The following is a 16,118-nucleotide window of genomic DNA, read 5'->3' on the forward strand; positions in this document are numbered from 1 at the left end:
TTCCAACATACACAGGGAGACAAATTCACCTTTCAGTAGGACAATAACCTAAAGCACAAGGCCAAATATACACTGGAGTTGCTTATCAAGACGACATTGAATGTTCCTGAGTGGCAAGACTTGAAAATGGCTGTCTAGCAATGAACAACCACCAACTTGACAGAGCTTGAAGAATTTAAAAAATAATAATGCGCAAATGTTGTACAATCCAGGTGTGCAAGGCTCTTAGAGACTTACCCAGAAAGATGCACATATGTAATCGCTGCCAAAGCTGATTCAAACACGTATTGACTCAGGGGTGTGAATACTTATGCAAATTAGATGTTTCTGTATTTCATTTTCAATAAAAATGTGAGATTTTTTAAAATGTAAATAAAAATGTTTAGGTCAAGGGGTATGAATATTTTCCGAAGTCACTATATTTACCTCGTACTCCTGAACATCGACTCTGTATTGGTACCCCGTGTATATAATCAAGATATCGCTTACTTAACGCTTGCATTTATTCCTAGTGTTATCTTTCTACTATGTTTCTCTCTGCATTGTTGGGAAGGGCCCATAAATCAGCAACACACTCTTAATTTACACCTGTTGTTTACGAAGCATGTGACAAAAAAAATCGTGATTGATTTGATTTTAATCAAAAATCGGAGATGCAGTAGCATCACAACAACATGCTAGAACAGAAACGTAATGCCATCTTAAAACAAGATAGTTTGCTTGAAAAAGGCTGCTCAAACAGACAAGCAAAGCAGGTCTCCCCCGTCCCACCCCCTCCATGCCCTCTCTCTGGGAGCCCCTGAGCCTGTTTGTCCCACTCCACCCTCTGTGGGACTAGATAAGCCAGTGGCCCCCCTCCATCAACAATGGAGTCCTACCACAGAGGGTAGAGTTACAGAAGCAGGCAAGGCAGGCCAGGCTTGCAGTCCTCTGGGGGCTCAGTGGGAGTGGGCTGCATAGGGCTGAATTAGACATGGGAGGCTAATAAGTTCCCGGGCCGGGCCAGGCTGCTTATGCCCACCATCTGTGTCTGTTACTCATCACCCACTGACCAGGAACCACCATAAGCACATCTAAACAAACACCCCCAGCGGAAATCCAACAGCTAACTCTCTACCTGCTTGGGCCTTTTAATTACTGACAATCAGTGCCACAAAAGCAGCAGAGTTCAGAAACCCTTTGCCATGTTTAAATCTCTTAAGATTGTTTTATTTAATGTATTTATTTAACCTTTATTTTATCAGGGAGTCATACTGAGACCAAGGTCTATTTTACAGATGAGCCCTGAATGACATAAATGACAGAAAACACACACATTCATATAAATACTAAATGCAAGCAGAAGAAAAGCATGGTCATAAAAACAAACACATTCATCAGTAATGGCAGTTGCGTTCATATAAATGACAACACCATAGTCTAGGACCGACTAAATAATCTGCTTTCTACTATTTAGCGAGAGGCAGGACCTATTTCTATGGAAGAAGGCCATTTTTATTCATAGCTTCTTAAATCATAAATATGCTTTTTAAAAGACAGCTTTTTATCTATCCAGATGCCCAGATATTTGCAATTAGGGACACGATCAATATGGACACCATCCCAACTACATATAAATCAGAGTTGTTTATATGCGCTCTAGAGAACAACATATACTTACTTCAATTTACCTGCATTCAATACTAATTTCAGGTCAATAAAGCTTCTGTAATACAATAAAGGCAGTCTGTAGTTCAGTTAAAGCCTGGTCAACCGTGGGGGAAATAGCATACACAACAGTATCATCGGCATACAAGTGCAGGTTACAGGTTTTTTTACAGACAAGTTGATATTGTTAATGTAGCAGTAAAAAGTACAGGACCCAGAATCGACCCCTGCGGGATACCTTTCGTAATATCCAGGAAACCTGATTTAACACCATCAGTAGATCCATGTTGAGTTCTATCGGTCAAGTAATTTTTTTGCCAGTTACATGCAGCCTGGTCTACCTAGGCCAATTTGGAAAGCCTCTGAATTAGCAGTGAGTGATCAACAGTATCGAAAGCCTTTGACAGGTCAATGAAGAGGGCAGCACAATGTTGCCTTTTGTCCAAACAATTAACCACATTTATAACTATGGATGCAGCAGAGATAGTACTATAAATTGATCTAAAACCCGACTGATGTAAATTTAGAATAGATTTCAAAGATAAGGTCTTAGCTGAGAATTAATCAAGGATTCTAATATTTTAGCTAGAGCGTTTAGAAATAGGGCAATAATGATTTAGGTCACAAGGATCACGAGCTTGGTGAAGGAGGAGTACATGATATAACCGTCAGGTAAAAAATATTTAATGATTCAGCAATCAGAGGGGAAGAGAGCTGCAGCAAAAAAGGATAAAGTCTATCAGATGGATGGATGATGAGGAGACTGAGACTAACATGTGAATTCCACTGAATCTCCCATTATTACTTTTACAAGCATTATATAAGGAAGAACATGCCCAGAGTCAGGTCATTCGGGATTAGTTTAACATCTAGTACATGATTAAGACAAGCAAGGGAGACACTAACCTAACTTGGACCAAGGTTCATGAGCTTCAGGGTGAGAATGTGGGTGTACGCTTCATGGTTAATTTTCTTGACAAAACTGCAGCCCTAATTGAGCCTGCCTCTGGCACTGCTGAGCTGGAGGAGGAGATGGATTAGAGGGGTCGTAGTGGAGGGGAGCTGTGTAAGAGGAAATTAAAAGCCTCAACACCCAGGACTGTGACAGCCTTTGCAGGGCACACAGGTGTGTATCATTCAGCCCCCGCACACACCCATCATCTCTTTCTGCTCAGTGTTCCGTGGGCTTAGCACCAAGGTGATTAGCAGACACTTACTGCGCTTCACTGGTCTTTCCACCATTCACCCACACTTTATTGTAGCTTACAAGATGAACACCGTCTCTATTGTTCATCAGATAAGAGTCTACTGATTGGCAGGCTGAATTTAGTCCTCGGACTATTCAATCGCTGTATTTTATTTGTTTTTAGCCGCAGGGCGTATGTCAACTGGGGGTAACTGGAGTAAAGACCATGATGACATTAAATATTTCAGTTCCCTTTAAAACGTGCCCTTGGGCATTCTTGCTTGTTATCATAAGTTACATTTACCACCTTGGAATTAAGTGTATACTTAGACCCCATATGAGGATAATATTAACATGGAAAAATGTAGAACAACTGGCAAAATTACAGTCCCACATGTTTTCAAAAGCCTCTATATAAGTATGGTGGCGTACTGGGGCCCGCAGGCTAAACTCAACACTGAAAACATTAACAGACATAATGATAACATGAATAAACGGCAGCCTGTTTGGAATGGTTAGGAATACACGAGCCAAAACATGGGGAATATTTACAAGGACACACAAGACAAGCAAAGTCTGTATGGAGGAAGGGATTTGTAAGTAAGTGCAGTGTTAGCACAGCATATACACAAAGACAAGCATTGCTTTGCACAACTTCCCCGTGCATATATAAATATAGACATTGTGTATTACCAATGTTACACAAGGTTGCTACAGGTAACTACATCTTCATAAGGAAGGGAAAACGTCAAAGTGTAGAGTTTCCCTTTGACAGTTGATGAGAACTCCACATGGAGAAACACTGGGATGATTCAATTATCAGGCCTGCCCCAGACCCCCTTCCTGAGTAGGGCTCCTCGCACAACACCTAATGTTTTCCATAGGTGTGATAAAGGACACTTATTTCACCGTGCCTTGAAAAGCTCACCTGCATGGCCTATAACAAGGTCCGTAGACAAATTCGTTACCTCTGCCTTTTAATTTGACCTGAGCCAACCTGTCATGTGCCATCAAACATGGGAATCGGATACCTCAGAAATACAGGCGGCTTTTGCTTTGCACTTTGCCGTGCCCCCTATTCCTTAACACAAAGAGCCATGGGAGCATTGAGTTCTAAGTAACCCGCAACGCATGAATCAACCACTGTGACAGAGGTCCGTTAGGTCGAAGGATCAGGACCACAAGTCTCTCTTTTACTGCTCCTTCTCCCCATCTCTATTAGCGGAGGACAAGAAGGGAGGGATGGATTTCTAAAGGCACATATTTCCGTTGAACAGATAAATCAGATCATTTCTGGAGAGTGGAGAAGAGCACAGAAAAGGCCTTATTGATGTCCCCCTTTGAGATGTAAATGGGACGGTGGCACTGAAAGAAGGGCAGGTGTCCACTGCTGAGAGGGAGTGCGTAACGGTGGGTGCATGGATTCCTAAACCATTAACTGTTGACATACCTCTAGCCAGTTTAGAGACCACGAGAGCAAGAGGCAATACAGAATGTGACTAACAAATCATTGTACTCTTTACCATGGTTTCGCAAAGCCTCATGCAACCAGCTATTATCAAACTTGTGAAATTACACTCAATAAAGTGTATTCAGCATTTTACAGTATTTCAAAATGTTTGGTTCTCTGTACCAAATAAAACAATTCAATATAAGAAATTCAAATTCTGGTAATTGTTTAGTAATTTTTTTATCTTGACTTGCATTTGTTCATTTGACACAAGAAACAATAGAAATGGAAAGACCTAATTATTCATGCCTACTGACCTCAAGGGAAGAAATGACCTGTTGCTTGGAGACACAGGTAGTCCACCTATTGTCTGACCAGAAATGGGTTTAATGGGGGCGTAGAGGTAGCAATTTGTGCTGAACAAGGGGAAGAGTTTAGGCATTCACTCCAATTATCTCACACCTCGAGGTGGGAATAAGAGATGTTTGACCATCAAATCAAATGAAGACAAACAAAACCGCGTGTATAATTAGTCAGGGTGGCAGAAGTACCTTGGGATGACCTCACCTCGAGAAGGTTACACATCGAAGAAATGAGGGTAAAAAGAGACGTCAAATGTTTCCTTAATTGGTTGAAGTGTTTGAGCGTTCTTGGAAGACAAGTCTACAATGTGTACAAAACATCAGGAACACCGGCTCTTTCCATGACAGACTGACCAGGTGAAAGCTATGATCCCTCATTGTCACTTGTTAAATTCACTTAAATCAGTGTAGATGAAGGGGAGACCAGTTTAAAGAAGGATTTTTAAGCCGAGACAATTGAGACATGGATTGTGTATGCGCTATTCAGAGGGGGAATGGGCAAGACAAAAGATTGAACGGGGTATAGTAGTAGGTGCACCGGTTTGAGTGTGTCAAACTGCAACGTTGCTAGTTTTTACCAGGCATAATAGTTTCCTGTGTGTGTATCAAGAATGGTCCACCACCCAAAGGACATCCAACCAACTTGACAACTGTGGGAAGCATTGGCGTCAATATGGACCAGCATCCCTGTGGAATGCTTGACACCTTGTAGAGTTCATGCCCTGACGAATTGAGGCTGTTCTGGGTGTAGGAATGTGTTTCTGTTTTGTACACTGTGTATACGGTCTTCTACAGCTCTACTGCTCCCTCTGCTGCTATAAAGTAAACTCACCCCACAAACCTCATCAGGCTCACTCACCTATTCACTACTATCCTAAATAACCAATTTCCAATTTGCAAAGTCATTAGTTGGTGAAGATCAAAGTGATTTTATTTGTAAAAACAACAATATGTAACCCCTTCTAGGAGAAATACAGAACATATGATATATTTACTGATGGTTGACATTAATACCAGAGGTCTCTTCAGAAGAACAATTAAAACCAGCATTCTGCTGAGAAGATATTTCTAGGGAAGAAAGCATTGACTTTTGTGTTTGCTTTTCAAACTGTGAAACTAGTGTCAAAATTGTCTAGCTAAAATAGATAAGTCTACCATGATATGGCAAATTATGGATTTTGATTATTGTTTGTTAAATAAAATATGTAGCATGGAAACAATTGAAAAAATAAATGTTCATTACAAAATAACGCCGTTTTTACAAATTAGTCTTATCTACACATTTGAAGTATCAAGTTCAACTAGAATACCTGCAGAATGGGAAGTATGTAATACAGGCCACTATGCGCTTAGGTGGAGAAAGGCTTTGTTATTTGCTCTCCATTCAACTTGTATTGCTTTTTAGTGAGGTCTTAGAGGTGACTTGTATAAGAAAGTTGCAGGATTCAGTGGAAGGATGTGTAATAATACTTGATGTGCATTGAGTCATGCACATCTTAATCCCTAATGAATCATTTCCCATCGTGCTGTAAACAAAATATTTAAACTTGACACCTTCGATTGCAAACCTTAAGCTCCCTCTAAACTGAATTCCTCAAAAAGGTTATGTCACTGTCCAATTAGTTTGTTTCTTCCCCAAAGAAAAGGCAGGATCATAACAGGCCTCGCGACATTCCCAAATTAATTACACTGATTTAAAAATGGAAAGGCTCCCATGTTATCCCAAAACATGAAGATTCCAAAAATGTCCCAAAAGTAAGGTCTCAATCACCATGTACAGAAACCCTCTTTGCCCGTCTGCAACGATTGCATTGAGACAACTAAGTATCTAGTAAAAGGAAGTGGATCACTGATGATTCTAATCACATCTTTGCACCTTCTGGATCGGTCACTCAGTGTTGCAATGAGGTCATTCACGTCTTTCCAATACCACAGAGATACAGTAACTAGCCTGCCAGGTCCAGAACACCTAGCACACCTGTGGCAAGGAGCAGAGGTCAACACTTCACAGCTAACTGGCATAGCACCCCCCCCCCCCCCCCCCCAAAGAAGTGTTAAAAATAGAAACATGCATTAATACATACACGATACAGAGAAGACTATGCATGTTAGCCACAAGACTAATTGGCTTTTAAGGAACCCAAGGGTAGGAATGTGTCATATTGTGAGGAATGTCCAGTCCTCTCTCCCTTTCACTTATCTTACACGAGTTAAACGCTACATAGGGACTGGAACAGCCTGGCACAGTGAGGATTTGTCTGGTCTCAGGACATCAGGCCAATTACCACCTGACTAGGAGAATAAACAGTCACAAGTCATGCTGGTCCGGAGGATTTATGCACACGTACGAGGCACACAGCATGTTTTACTTTCCAGTGAAACGTGACAACGAAGTTCCTTTGAAAGTATGGAAAGTACGGAATTGATAGGGAGTGTATGTCCTCGTATTGTAAATTCGAGACAAGATTGCTGTGCGTTCCTATTTAGGACGGGGAATGTAACAGATGGAAGCACATACCAAGGCTGCTCTCTGGTGGTGAAGAATGGAAGCGCTCTTTGCTTATCACCAAGGCTAACTGGGACTATAAACAATATTTCTCTCTCTTTCTTAAGCATTCCTATTTCTTACACACCACAGATGACTTGGAGATTTGAATGAATATTTTAAAAAAAAAAATACATGCATTTTGCCCAAACAAAGGCAGGTTGAGTAAAACCCTAGAACCTGGTACACTATTGGGTGGTCTTTGACATGTTTAAAAAGGAATGCATCATGTATACAATAACTACACTACCAGTAAATGAGTAACATGTCTCCCTTTCACATCACTAATAGTCAGAGTAAAGAATAATGAAGAGGTAACATATGGATTAAAGTAGTAGAACACTTAGAAGTGACGCATTAGTGAATGCTGCGGACTGTGTGGTCTAGGCAACACGGTGTCTTAAAAGCAAGCAGGGAAGAAAAATAATCTATAGAAAAATATACAATTGTGGCACATGGTTGGGCAGCAGTGCCATTGGCCATGATACACCCAGTTGCAGGTTGATGGCGGAGCTGTGCTAGTGCCTGGTAAACAGACAGAGGGCTTGGTTGGCATGCAGAGGGCCTAAAGTGAGCGAGTGAATGGGAAGATCTCAATGTCATAATCCTTGTGTCCTCGTTCCTCATCTCTTCTCAAAACCCACTGGAGGAGAAAGTCAGAGGGGAGAGTCCTCTGGCTTTCTCATCCAATGGCTTTTGAGAAGGAGACGAGGAGAGAGGACGCAAGTAGTATGCCATTGAGATCGTCCCAATGACAACTGGAACATCCTCCGTAGAGCCATCCTGGAATCTCCCACAAGAGGTCAGGGGGCACATATGCCTGGCCTGGGGCAGAGCAAGGCTTTTTGTGTCTGGGTGACATCAGATTTAGACTCATTGTGGAAGTGAGTCATGTCCAGGATAACACAGGGATTGTTCCAGTTCCTCTTTTACTATTCACTCCTCCACCTTGTACCCATCATGCCCAGTTTCAGACATGCTGTTCCACCCTCTGCCCAAAGCAAAAGCTACAGGTATGTGTCCTGATCTGCCTCTATGCTACTCAGGCTCTGTGTGGACTTCTGTAGGGGCGACACTGTTAGAAGAGACTGGTCGTTAAGCGTTGGTTGGTGTGGCGGTGGAGAGTCTTCAGGTGTGTTTGGGAGGGGTGTGTCATTGACGAGGGGCTGCTGTACTGTTGAGTTTCTGAGAGTAGGCATAGGATCTCTCAGTGGAAGCTGGGGATCTCTCAGTGGAAGCTGGGGATCTCTCAGTGGAAGCTGGGGATCTCTCAGTGGAAGCTGGGGATCTCTCAGTGGAAGCTGGGGATCTCTCTGGGGGTCACCGGCTAAAGGATAAGGGTTGGGGATCTCCATGACAGTAGGGGCTTTCTTCATACTTCCTTTCTTCTTGCTCTTCTCCTCCTTGCTCTTCTCTCCCTTTTTCAGCTGAGGTGTAGGCTGAGGGGGAGGCAGGGGCGACTCTACAATGATGGTGGGGTTCTGACGCAGGTCCTGGCGACTGGGAGGCTCCGAGGCCATAATAGCCCTAGCACCGTGCATTCTGGGAGGGGACTTGCAGTGAAGCTCACCACGGTTCTTCCTCCAGCGCTTCAGCTGAACATGGTGCTCCCTTTCAACGTCCCGCTCTGACACAGGCACCTCCAGAACCTGAGGGAGGAGAAGAGAGGTTACTGCTGGTGGTTGACATTACAGGCACATAGTGTTACTAAATAGAAAATTGTTTTAGTCTGCCTTGTAGGAAATGTCATGCAAAAAGACCAGGGCTAATGGCCAAGAGGAGAGAAGGCTTTTCAGTGGGGATTCATTCCAGTCCTAATCTTAACCTTGTTAGTAAATGTCAAACTGCCTGAGGCTGAAGGAGCTTCTCACAGTGAGAATGGTCAGAGAAGCCATTGTCAAACTGAAGAGACACTCACACGAAGCCAGGGAAAGGGACTAGACACAGACTAGTCAGAACTGTGGTCAATGTGTCTCTCTCTGCATCACTTGAACTTCCACCCTGAACTCTACATTTCCACAGTACTATAGACTTCTGAACAGCCATTGTCCTCTACAGACAAACAAAGATGACTATTCTCAATCTGGGTGAAATAGGGGTGTGACCTCATTTTCTTGGACCTTTCTACTACCCCAGTCTGCTCAAAGACCATACTTATCCTGCGGTCATGCATCTCTAACTGTGTTTATTATTGGGTAAGTCCTGTGTCTCTCTACAGTCATTGATTCCCTGCTAGTGAAGTCCTTACCTCCCTGACTAGGAAGCCCTCCTGCATGTAGCGTGGCTCTATGGCCCTCAGCAGCTCCATGGTCTCATACTGACCCTGACACGCCTTCAGCTTCTCACGGGTACCCAGCATGCATTTCAGCAGCACCAGGCCCACCCGGAAGATGATCTTCACACCTGGGGGAGGGGTCAGAGGTCACACGGTCACTAACTGGACATGAGGGATGATCGCAGATGTTAGAATCCACAATTACAAGCATCACAGGAACTTTACTGATTATCTAATTTGGGTGATCAACAAATAGGAAGAGTGGGATAAGTTGAGCCACCCTTGTTTCTGGGGAACCATTCACAAAATGTATAACTTGACCAAATATTTAGGGAGAGGTCATAATTTTATGGCGTCTGAAGGAAGAAATCACATGGAAAAAGTGGTAAACAAGTTACGTCCAAAAAACAGTTTTTTCACCAAATCAAATGTATCTAAACCAAAGTAGATCATTTTAAGACCTTGCTATACATCAGTTGGGCTCTCTATAAGCTTCCATAGGAGGTCCTAAACCTTGGATGAAAGTGAATCCTTGTAGCTGTTTTGGGTAATATAGTCAAAATGTTAGCCTTGGGGTAGGTTCTGCCAATGGCCATGGGGTAAGTTGAGCCAATTGAAGTGTTCTCTTCCCAGGTGAAATGCAAGGCATTATGGCTGGGATATGAGGTAACCCTGGTCCATGTTAAAAGTTTTCTATAAAGGTGTTAAACGTGTTAAGATGCTTAAAATGATTAAAAGACCAAAAAGCGATTATGATTATGTTGAATTGTGTTTGGGAAATAAAGACTGACATGGCTTTAAAAGGTTAGTGGTAATATTTCATTCAGCACAGAAATGTGTAGACGGCTTAACTTACCCTGTCCAGCAGCACAACTTACCCCAAGAGACCACTTTTCTTCTTTTTTTAGACATGCTATGTTTTCAAAACTGTTATGTTTACGTGAATTCAGATTATTTCCAGGGATACCCAACACCCTGAAAAATATGTAGATCTCTTTGTTAGAAAGAATACTATATTTCCCTTGACAGAGTGAATTTTCAAAAATGGCTCAACGTACCCCACTCTCCCTTATTGTAGATGTGTAGTGTAAATTGGAGGTCGTAACTAAATGAATGCAAGAGATGTTTGTGTTGAAGTTTCTGCAACAAACCGTCACAGAGGAACATGTCCCAGACGCGGAGCACAGAGGCCCAGGGCAGGGTGCGGGAGAAGGCACACATGAACCACTCTGTCATGTAGAGGATGGGCTCCATCTTGTGTTTCTCCAGGTGGCGGTAGACTAAAGGAGAGACGCGCCGAGTCAAGGCATACAGGATTTCTCCATCTAACTGAATGGCCTCCTGCAGGGACAGATGAGCATGTAGTCTCATACGGACAGGATAACAAAACATCTTGTGTGGTCTAGTTAACTCTATGTGCCTTTTCCTGTAGAGCATTTGTGAAGGGCACATGTCTTACCAGCCCAGCACTGTAGTATCCAGGAAGGTACTTCTCACAAATTTGGACCAGCCCCCAGAACGCATCCTGTGGGAAAACGTAGAGATGGTGGTGTGAGGAAATTGTGAACGGAACCTTCCCTTACAGAGGGAACCAAAACTAAAGCACACACTAGCAGGCAAACCACAGGTGTAGCATACAAACAATTCCATTGTAAATTGGAAGCTAGTTCAAAGCACTATTCACTGAGCTACACCACAGGTCAGGCAGTCATTTTGAGAGAACCATAGTTCAAACATGAGCACAGAGGCACAGGGTTCACCTCAGCAGGCATGTGCATGAGCAGCACAGCAGCAATGGGGGCCTGGGCTTGACAGTAGCCCTCCTCTGGCCTGTACAGTGTGTAGGCCTTCAGAACACGGAACAGGTCCTGTTGCCTGTGTGTGTAAACAAACATACAAACCCATGAACAAGGCAATGAACACACAAGGACAAAGGTCAAACAAGACTAAAAGTCAAACATCAGTCACTGAGTGAGGGTCAATTATTCCATTGTTTGAGACAACTAACCCGTGGCCCCCCCGTGACACAAACATCTCATGGAAGGGGAACTGTCTGTGCAGGTCTTTCTCAATCACATCCAGCTCCTTCGGGTCTCCAGCCTGACTGTCCAGCTCCTGAAATAACACCAGGGAGTCAACCACACTCCCACACAGTAAAAAACACACAGAGCAAGAGAGAACATAACCTACCTCAAACTTCCCTCGGTTCTGTTCCCTCTTCACTTTTCCCCCTGACAGGTAAAGCCAAGCACGGCCTCGCAGTGAGGGAGGAATCCCTTTCTGACACCGCAGTCTCACCTGTTAAACAGAGACAGAAATGTATTCATCACCTACCAAGGAATGTGCCAGTGAAGATAAAGCTGCATTGCAATAGAGTTGTTATACTACACATTTATACTGTAGGCCAGTATTGTTGACTGAACAGGGTGGACCTCGTATTCAGGGAAAACAGAACAGGCCTTTGGAAATAGATGATCCAAGACAATATTGTACAGGTTCAGTGGAATAATGGCTTATTCACAGTACTACTCAGTCCATTTATTTTTACTGAGATCATAGGCCCCTCCTCCTCCTCCTCCCAGAAGAGTGTGAACATCCATGAGGATGTCATGGAACAACAAAGTAGAGAAGGGGAAACAGACACTATGACCTTCACTGACCGACCTCAATTAACCAGCACAGCAGTCAGAGGCAAAAAATGCCTACTGAATAAGTGTGTGTATATTTAAGTGTGTGCTTCAGTACGTTTCATGTGGTAATGCCCTTAACCATGCCCATACTTGAGATTGCAGTGAGAACAAGCTAGTCGCTGTCAAACCCGAAATCTCACCACCATCTTTGTAACAGGGACGTGATGTTAGTACAACCACACCCAGAGTCTTGCTCTGTTACTTAGCCCAACATGGAGTCGGTGAGGGAGATGAAGGATCCTTGCTATCTGGGTTCCTTGGGACATCCATACTATATTAAAGTAAAATGTTTAGCTAAGGTTAGTGTTTATGTTAAGGACCCCCTAAGGATCCTGGGAAAGCACTAACCGGAGACAAAGGGACGGGTTGTGTCACTCCCTGCTGCTGACTCATGGAAAATTAGATGAGGCTGTAGTTGAATAGCTAACGCTAGACACACGGGTAGATCCGGCTAGGCAACTAGAGATGAAAAACTGGCCAAAGGCCAAAGACAAGCACAACTGCCATGAAGAAAACTATCATCAAAAAGGTCAGCTTCTTCCAAACATTTTAAGTTTACAGAGGAACAAACAGGTCAATGTCCGAGTGACATACAGGTTAATCACTGGCTTGTCTTTGAATTATTAGGCACCGCAAAATGTTGTTGTCATCCAATACAACCCAAACCCCCAACATGCCTGCCCTGGATAGAGGATGGAAGTAACAGTTGGGTTTACACATACAGGGCAGAGTGCCAACAAGATGAAAGCACTAACTAGGCCCCGGTTGGCTAATAACATAATAAGGAGTTGCCACATACTGTGAACAAACTTATTTAGGATCGTTTGAGGAATAATTAAGACCAGATGGTGAGAGACAGTGTCACAACAGTCTAGACATGGCAACAAATGAAGTCAGACCTATGAATTCCAACTCTCAGCAGGTCTCTGACCTTTTTGTGTCTCTTGACCATCCATTTGTCCCAGTTGCTGAGCATGTCCAGCCACTTGACCTCTCGCTGTCTCAAAACCTCTGGAGGGACGTCCTGAGCCCTGGGGGAGAGAGAAGAACAAGAAGGAAAATATTAGAATTTCCAAAACTATATCTTTAAAAAATAATATAATTTCTCAGAAATGTGAGTGTGTATTACAGCTAGTTGTATATAAACTGTGTCTAGAAGAACTATAATGCAAATGTACAGGTTTTGAAGCATTAAAGATAAGAGATTCAAGCAGGGGGAAAGGGAAAAACAGGTATGCTATCAGAGGCATTTGATTTTCCCTCTACGTACTTAAGCAGGGCGGGCCTGGTGCAGAACCAGTCAAGAGATGAGGTAATGCTATAATGTGGTAAGTTTGGCTCTAGCCAATAAACGGAACTGAGAATAGAACACTCACAATGCATGACAAAATATAGGCCTAACGTTTTCTTATAGGTTGGCCTGATGGCACTCAACTAGTATGTAATCATGAGCACAACCTTGTAATCATGAGATGTTAGAAGTCTTCAAAGAGAGGCCTTTAAATTTGGGCAATCCTCTCTCCTAGAAGTCTGCTGTAATTCTGTTCACTCCAATACCCAAAAGTGTGCAAAGGGCTATAAATATGTGTATCTTCCTTTGCAAGTTTGCCTACCACCCTACACAAATGAAAATAAAACCCTTTTGTCTTCCACTTCCTATACAACCGAGCCAGAATAGGCACTCCAACAACAGGGCACCAGAGCTGTGGCACAAGGCCAGTCAACCTCACAGAAAACAGGAAGCTCCCAAGCAACTAATGCTTGGCACAACTTTCACTCATTCCTCCACTCACAGTGTGCTACTTAGCAGGGCCAAGGGGCATGAGCACAAGAACAGAGCCTTCTCACAATCAGAGAAACTCATTTGTTACCTCTGCTCTGGCAAAACCAGAGAGGAAATGGGAAAAGTGCTCATGGCGCAGATAATGAAATACGTAATATTGTTTAGATATGAAGTTGTTTGGAAGGTGAAGGTAGCAGTAATCCAATGACCGAATCCAGTTGTGCTCCAACTCTATGCATCTTAAGGGAACTATTAACGTTAGGAAAAGAGCAGAATCAAAGTCATAAAAAAAGATGTACTTCCTTCTACACTTGGTTCAGCACATGTGCTCAAGAAAACAAAACCTGGTGTCCCTCCAATCACAAAGGGGAGCGTTTGCGTCTCCATGCTGCCAGCAGTTATATGCCATCAGTGAGAGAGACAACAAAAGAGATGGGATGAACAGGAAAGGAGATTAAAATGATGAAGCCGGTCAGCGTCGCCCTTCACACCACTCAGGTTATTCTCGGTTTGCCTCCAGAGCATTCTGTTCTTATCTTATACAAGACCAAACATTGGACATAAACTCCCTGACCTTTAGAGCAGAGAAGTGGTCGTCAGGGAGGGCTCTGTTTACAGAGACGTTATGATGTTAGCAAATTTGTTCAGGTCTTAAAATAGTATTGTATTTAAATGACATAGCTAGCTAGTGAAATAAAACACATTTTAGAACAGTGAGTTTCTGTCAAGTCCACCTCAAATAGCCCATTCACATATCAACTAGGTGACATGATCGGGAGGTTGATACTAGTGCCATTTATTTTTCATGGTTGGGCTTTGAGACGAGACAAACCTTTAAAAACACACATTTGATGTAGTTCAGTTCATGTACATCTGAAATAACTGGCATTTGGTAAACATTTCACATCTTCCCCACCAAAGTTGTGAGAGTTAGCCAACCAACTATAGGAGTGTACAAGCTTACAAATGGGGACATGCGAGCAGAACACCAAGGTTACTTACGATTCTTCTGAATACTGTTGCGCCCCTCCAATAAATCCATATTTATCCGTATGCCTGTCGTTGGTGAAGCCGTTGATCTCGGAGTCTGAGCCAAGGGAGCTCTCGTCGTCCATATGACTGCTGCTAATTGTCCTGATACTTCTAGAGTCGGCCGACTTGCGACCATTCTCTATTTTAGCCATGATAGTTCAAAAATAACCAAAGCGAACGTTATTTCGTTGGCACGGTCACAACCAACAGTATGAAACCAGACGAAAGTTTCCAAACAAACAAAACCATTGCCATGGCATGGAACACGTAGCTAGGCTAGCGTTAGTTAGCTAGTGTTAGCCGCTAGCAAACAGCCTGTCAGGACTAATCGACTTACAAAAAAAAGTTAGTTAGCTACTGTAACTAGCTACTACCGTTAACTAGCTAGTTACTTTATCTGGTTATTAACACAAACAAATACTTAACATGATCTCTGAGCGAGCCAAATTAGTAAATACCGCAAAATCCCCCGTATGATGTTGACTTTCCAGCCTTTCAAAGCTGACTAACGCGTTAGCCTAGCTAGCTTGTGATGTGTCAATGATGTATTAGTTCGCTAGTAAGTTAACGCATAAAGACGCATGCTAGGTTGAAATAACTTCCATCGACTACATGTTAATCTAACGAGCACAATTCACCACAAATGTGACATTTGTGTTTGTTATGTCGGTAAAGCAAGCTAAACAACGTTTTAGTGTCATTCCTTCCTTCCTGGTCCATGGATTCCGTTTCCTCGCCTGGGGGGGAAGTTCGGCTGTCTCATTTAGTCTGTGTTCAGGGTGTAATTAGTCCAAAACAGTTGCAAAAGGTAGGTCCCTCCTCCCTGCTTCGTTTAAGAAATCCATTAGTCGATTGACGCGTCCCGAAAATCTGCCTTCTCGCGAAAACGTCTGTATTGTTCGAACGGTTTGACCTAAACTATTATGACCACTCTATGGTAAGGGGAGACTCAAGTGTCACGGGACTCGTCTGAAGGTAAGCGGTAACATTATTATTATTATTTTTTTATCAAGGTAGTTGTGCGCCTACCCCAAAAATGGGGTTACATATGTGTAAAATAAAATATGCTAAAATTATTTCCTGAGCTTTCTTATCTCCTAGATATAGTACTGACACTTCAAAAACTTATTTTTTTGACTGTCTTTTTT

General features: G+C 42.9%; 1 protein-coding gene across 1 annotated transcript; it reads right to left on the reverse strand.

The window, feature by feature from the left end:
- Nucleotides 1-4,518: 4,518 nt before the first annotated feature.
- On the reverse strand, nt 4,519-15,928 carry LOC139389301 (TBC1 domain family member 10A-like). Its single transcript, XM_071135916.1, has 9 exons — nt 14,941-15,928; nt 13,087-13,186; nt 11,656-11,763; nt 11,474-11,580; nt 11,226-11,340; nt 10,925-10,990; nt 10,617-10,806; nt 9,439-9,593; nt 4,519-8,839 (listed from the first exon to the last, which is right to left on the reverse strand). The coding sequence occupies exons 1-9, from the start codon at nt 15,120-15,122 to the stop codon at nt 8,198-8,200; spliced, it is 1,665 nt and encodes a 554-aa protein (XP_070992017.1). The 5' UTR covers nt 15,123-15,928; the 3' UTR covers nt 4,519-8,197.
- Nucleotides 15,929-16,118: the final 190 nt, after the last annotated feature.

The sequence above is a fragment of the Oncorhynchus clarkii genome, chromosome 30 (genome assembly GCF_045791955.1).
Source record: "Oncorhynchus clarkii lewisi isolate Uvic-CL-2024 chromosome 30, UVic_Ocla_1.0, whole genome shotgun sequence".
NCBI classification, from domain to species: domain Eukaryota; kingdom Metazoa; phylum Chordata; class Actinopteri; order Salmoniformes; family Salmonidae; genus Oncorhynchus; species Oncorhynchus clarkii.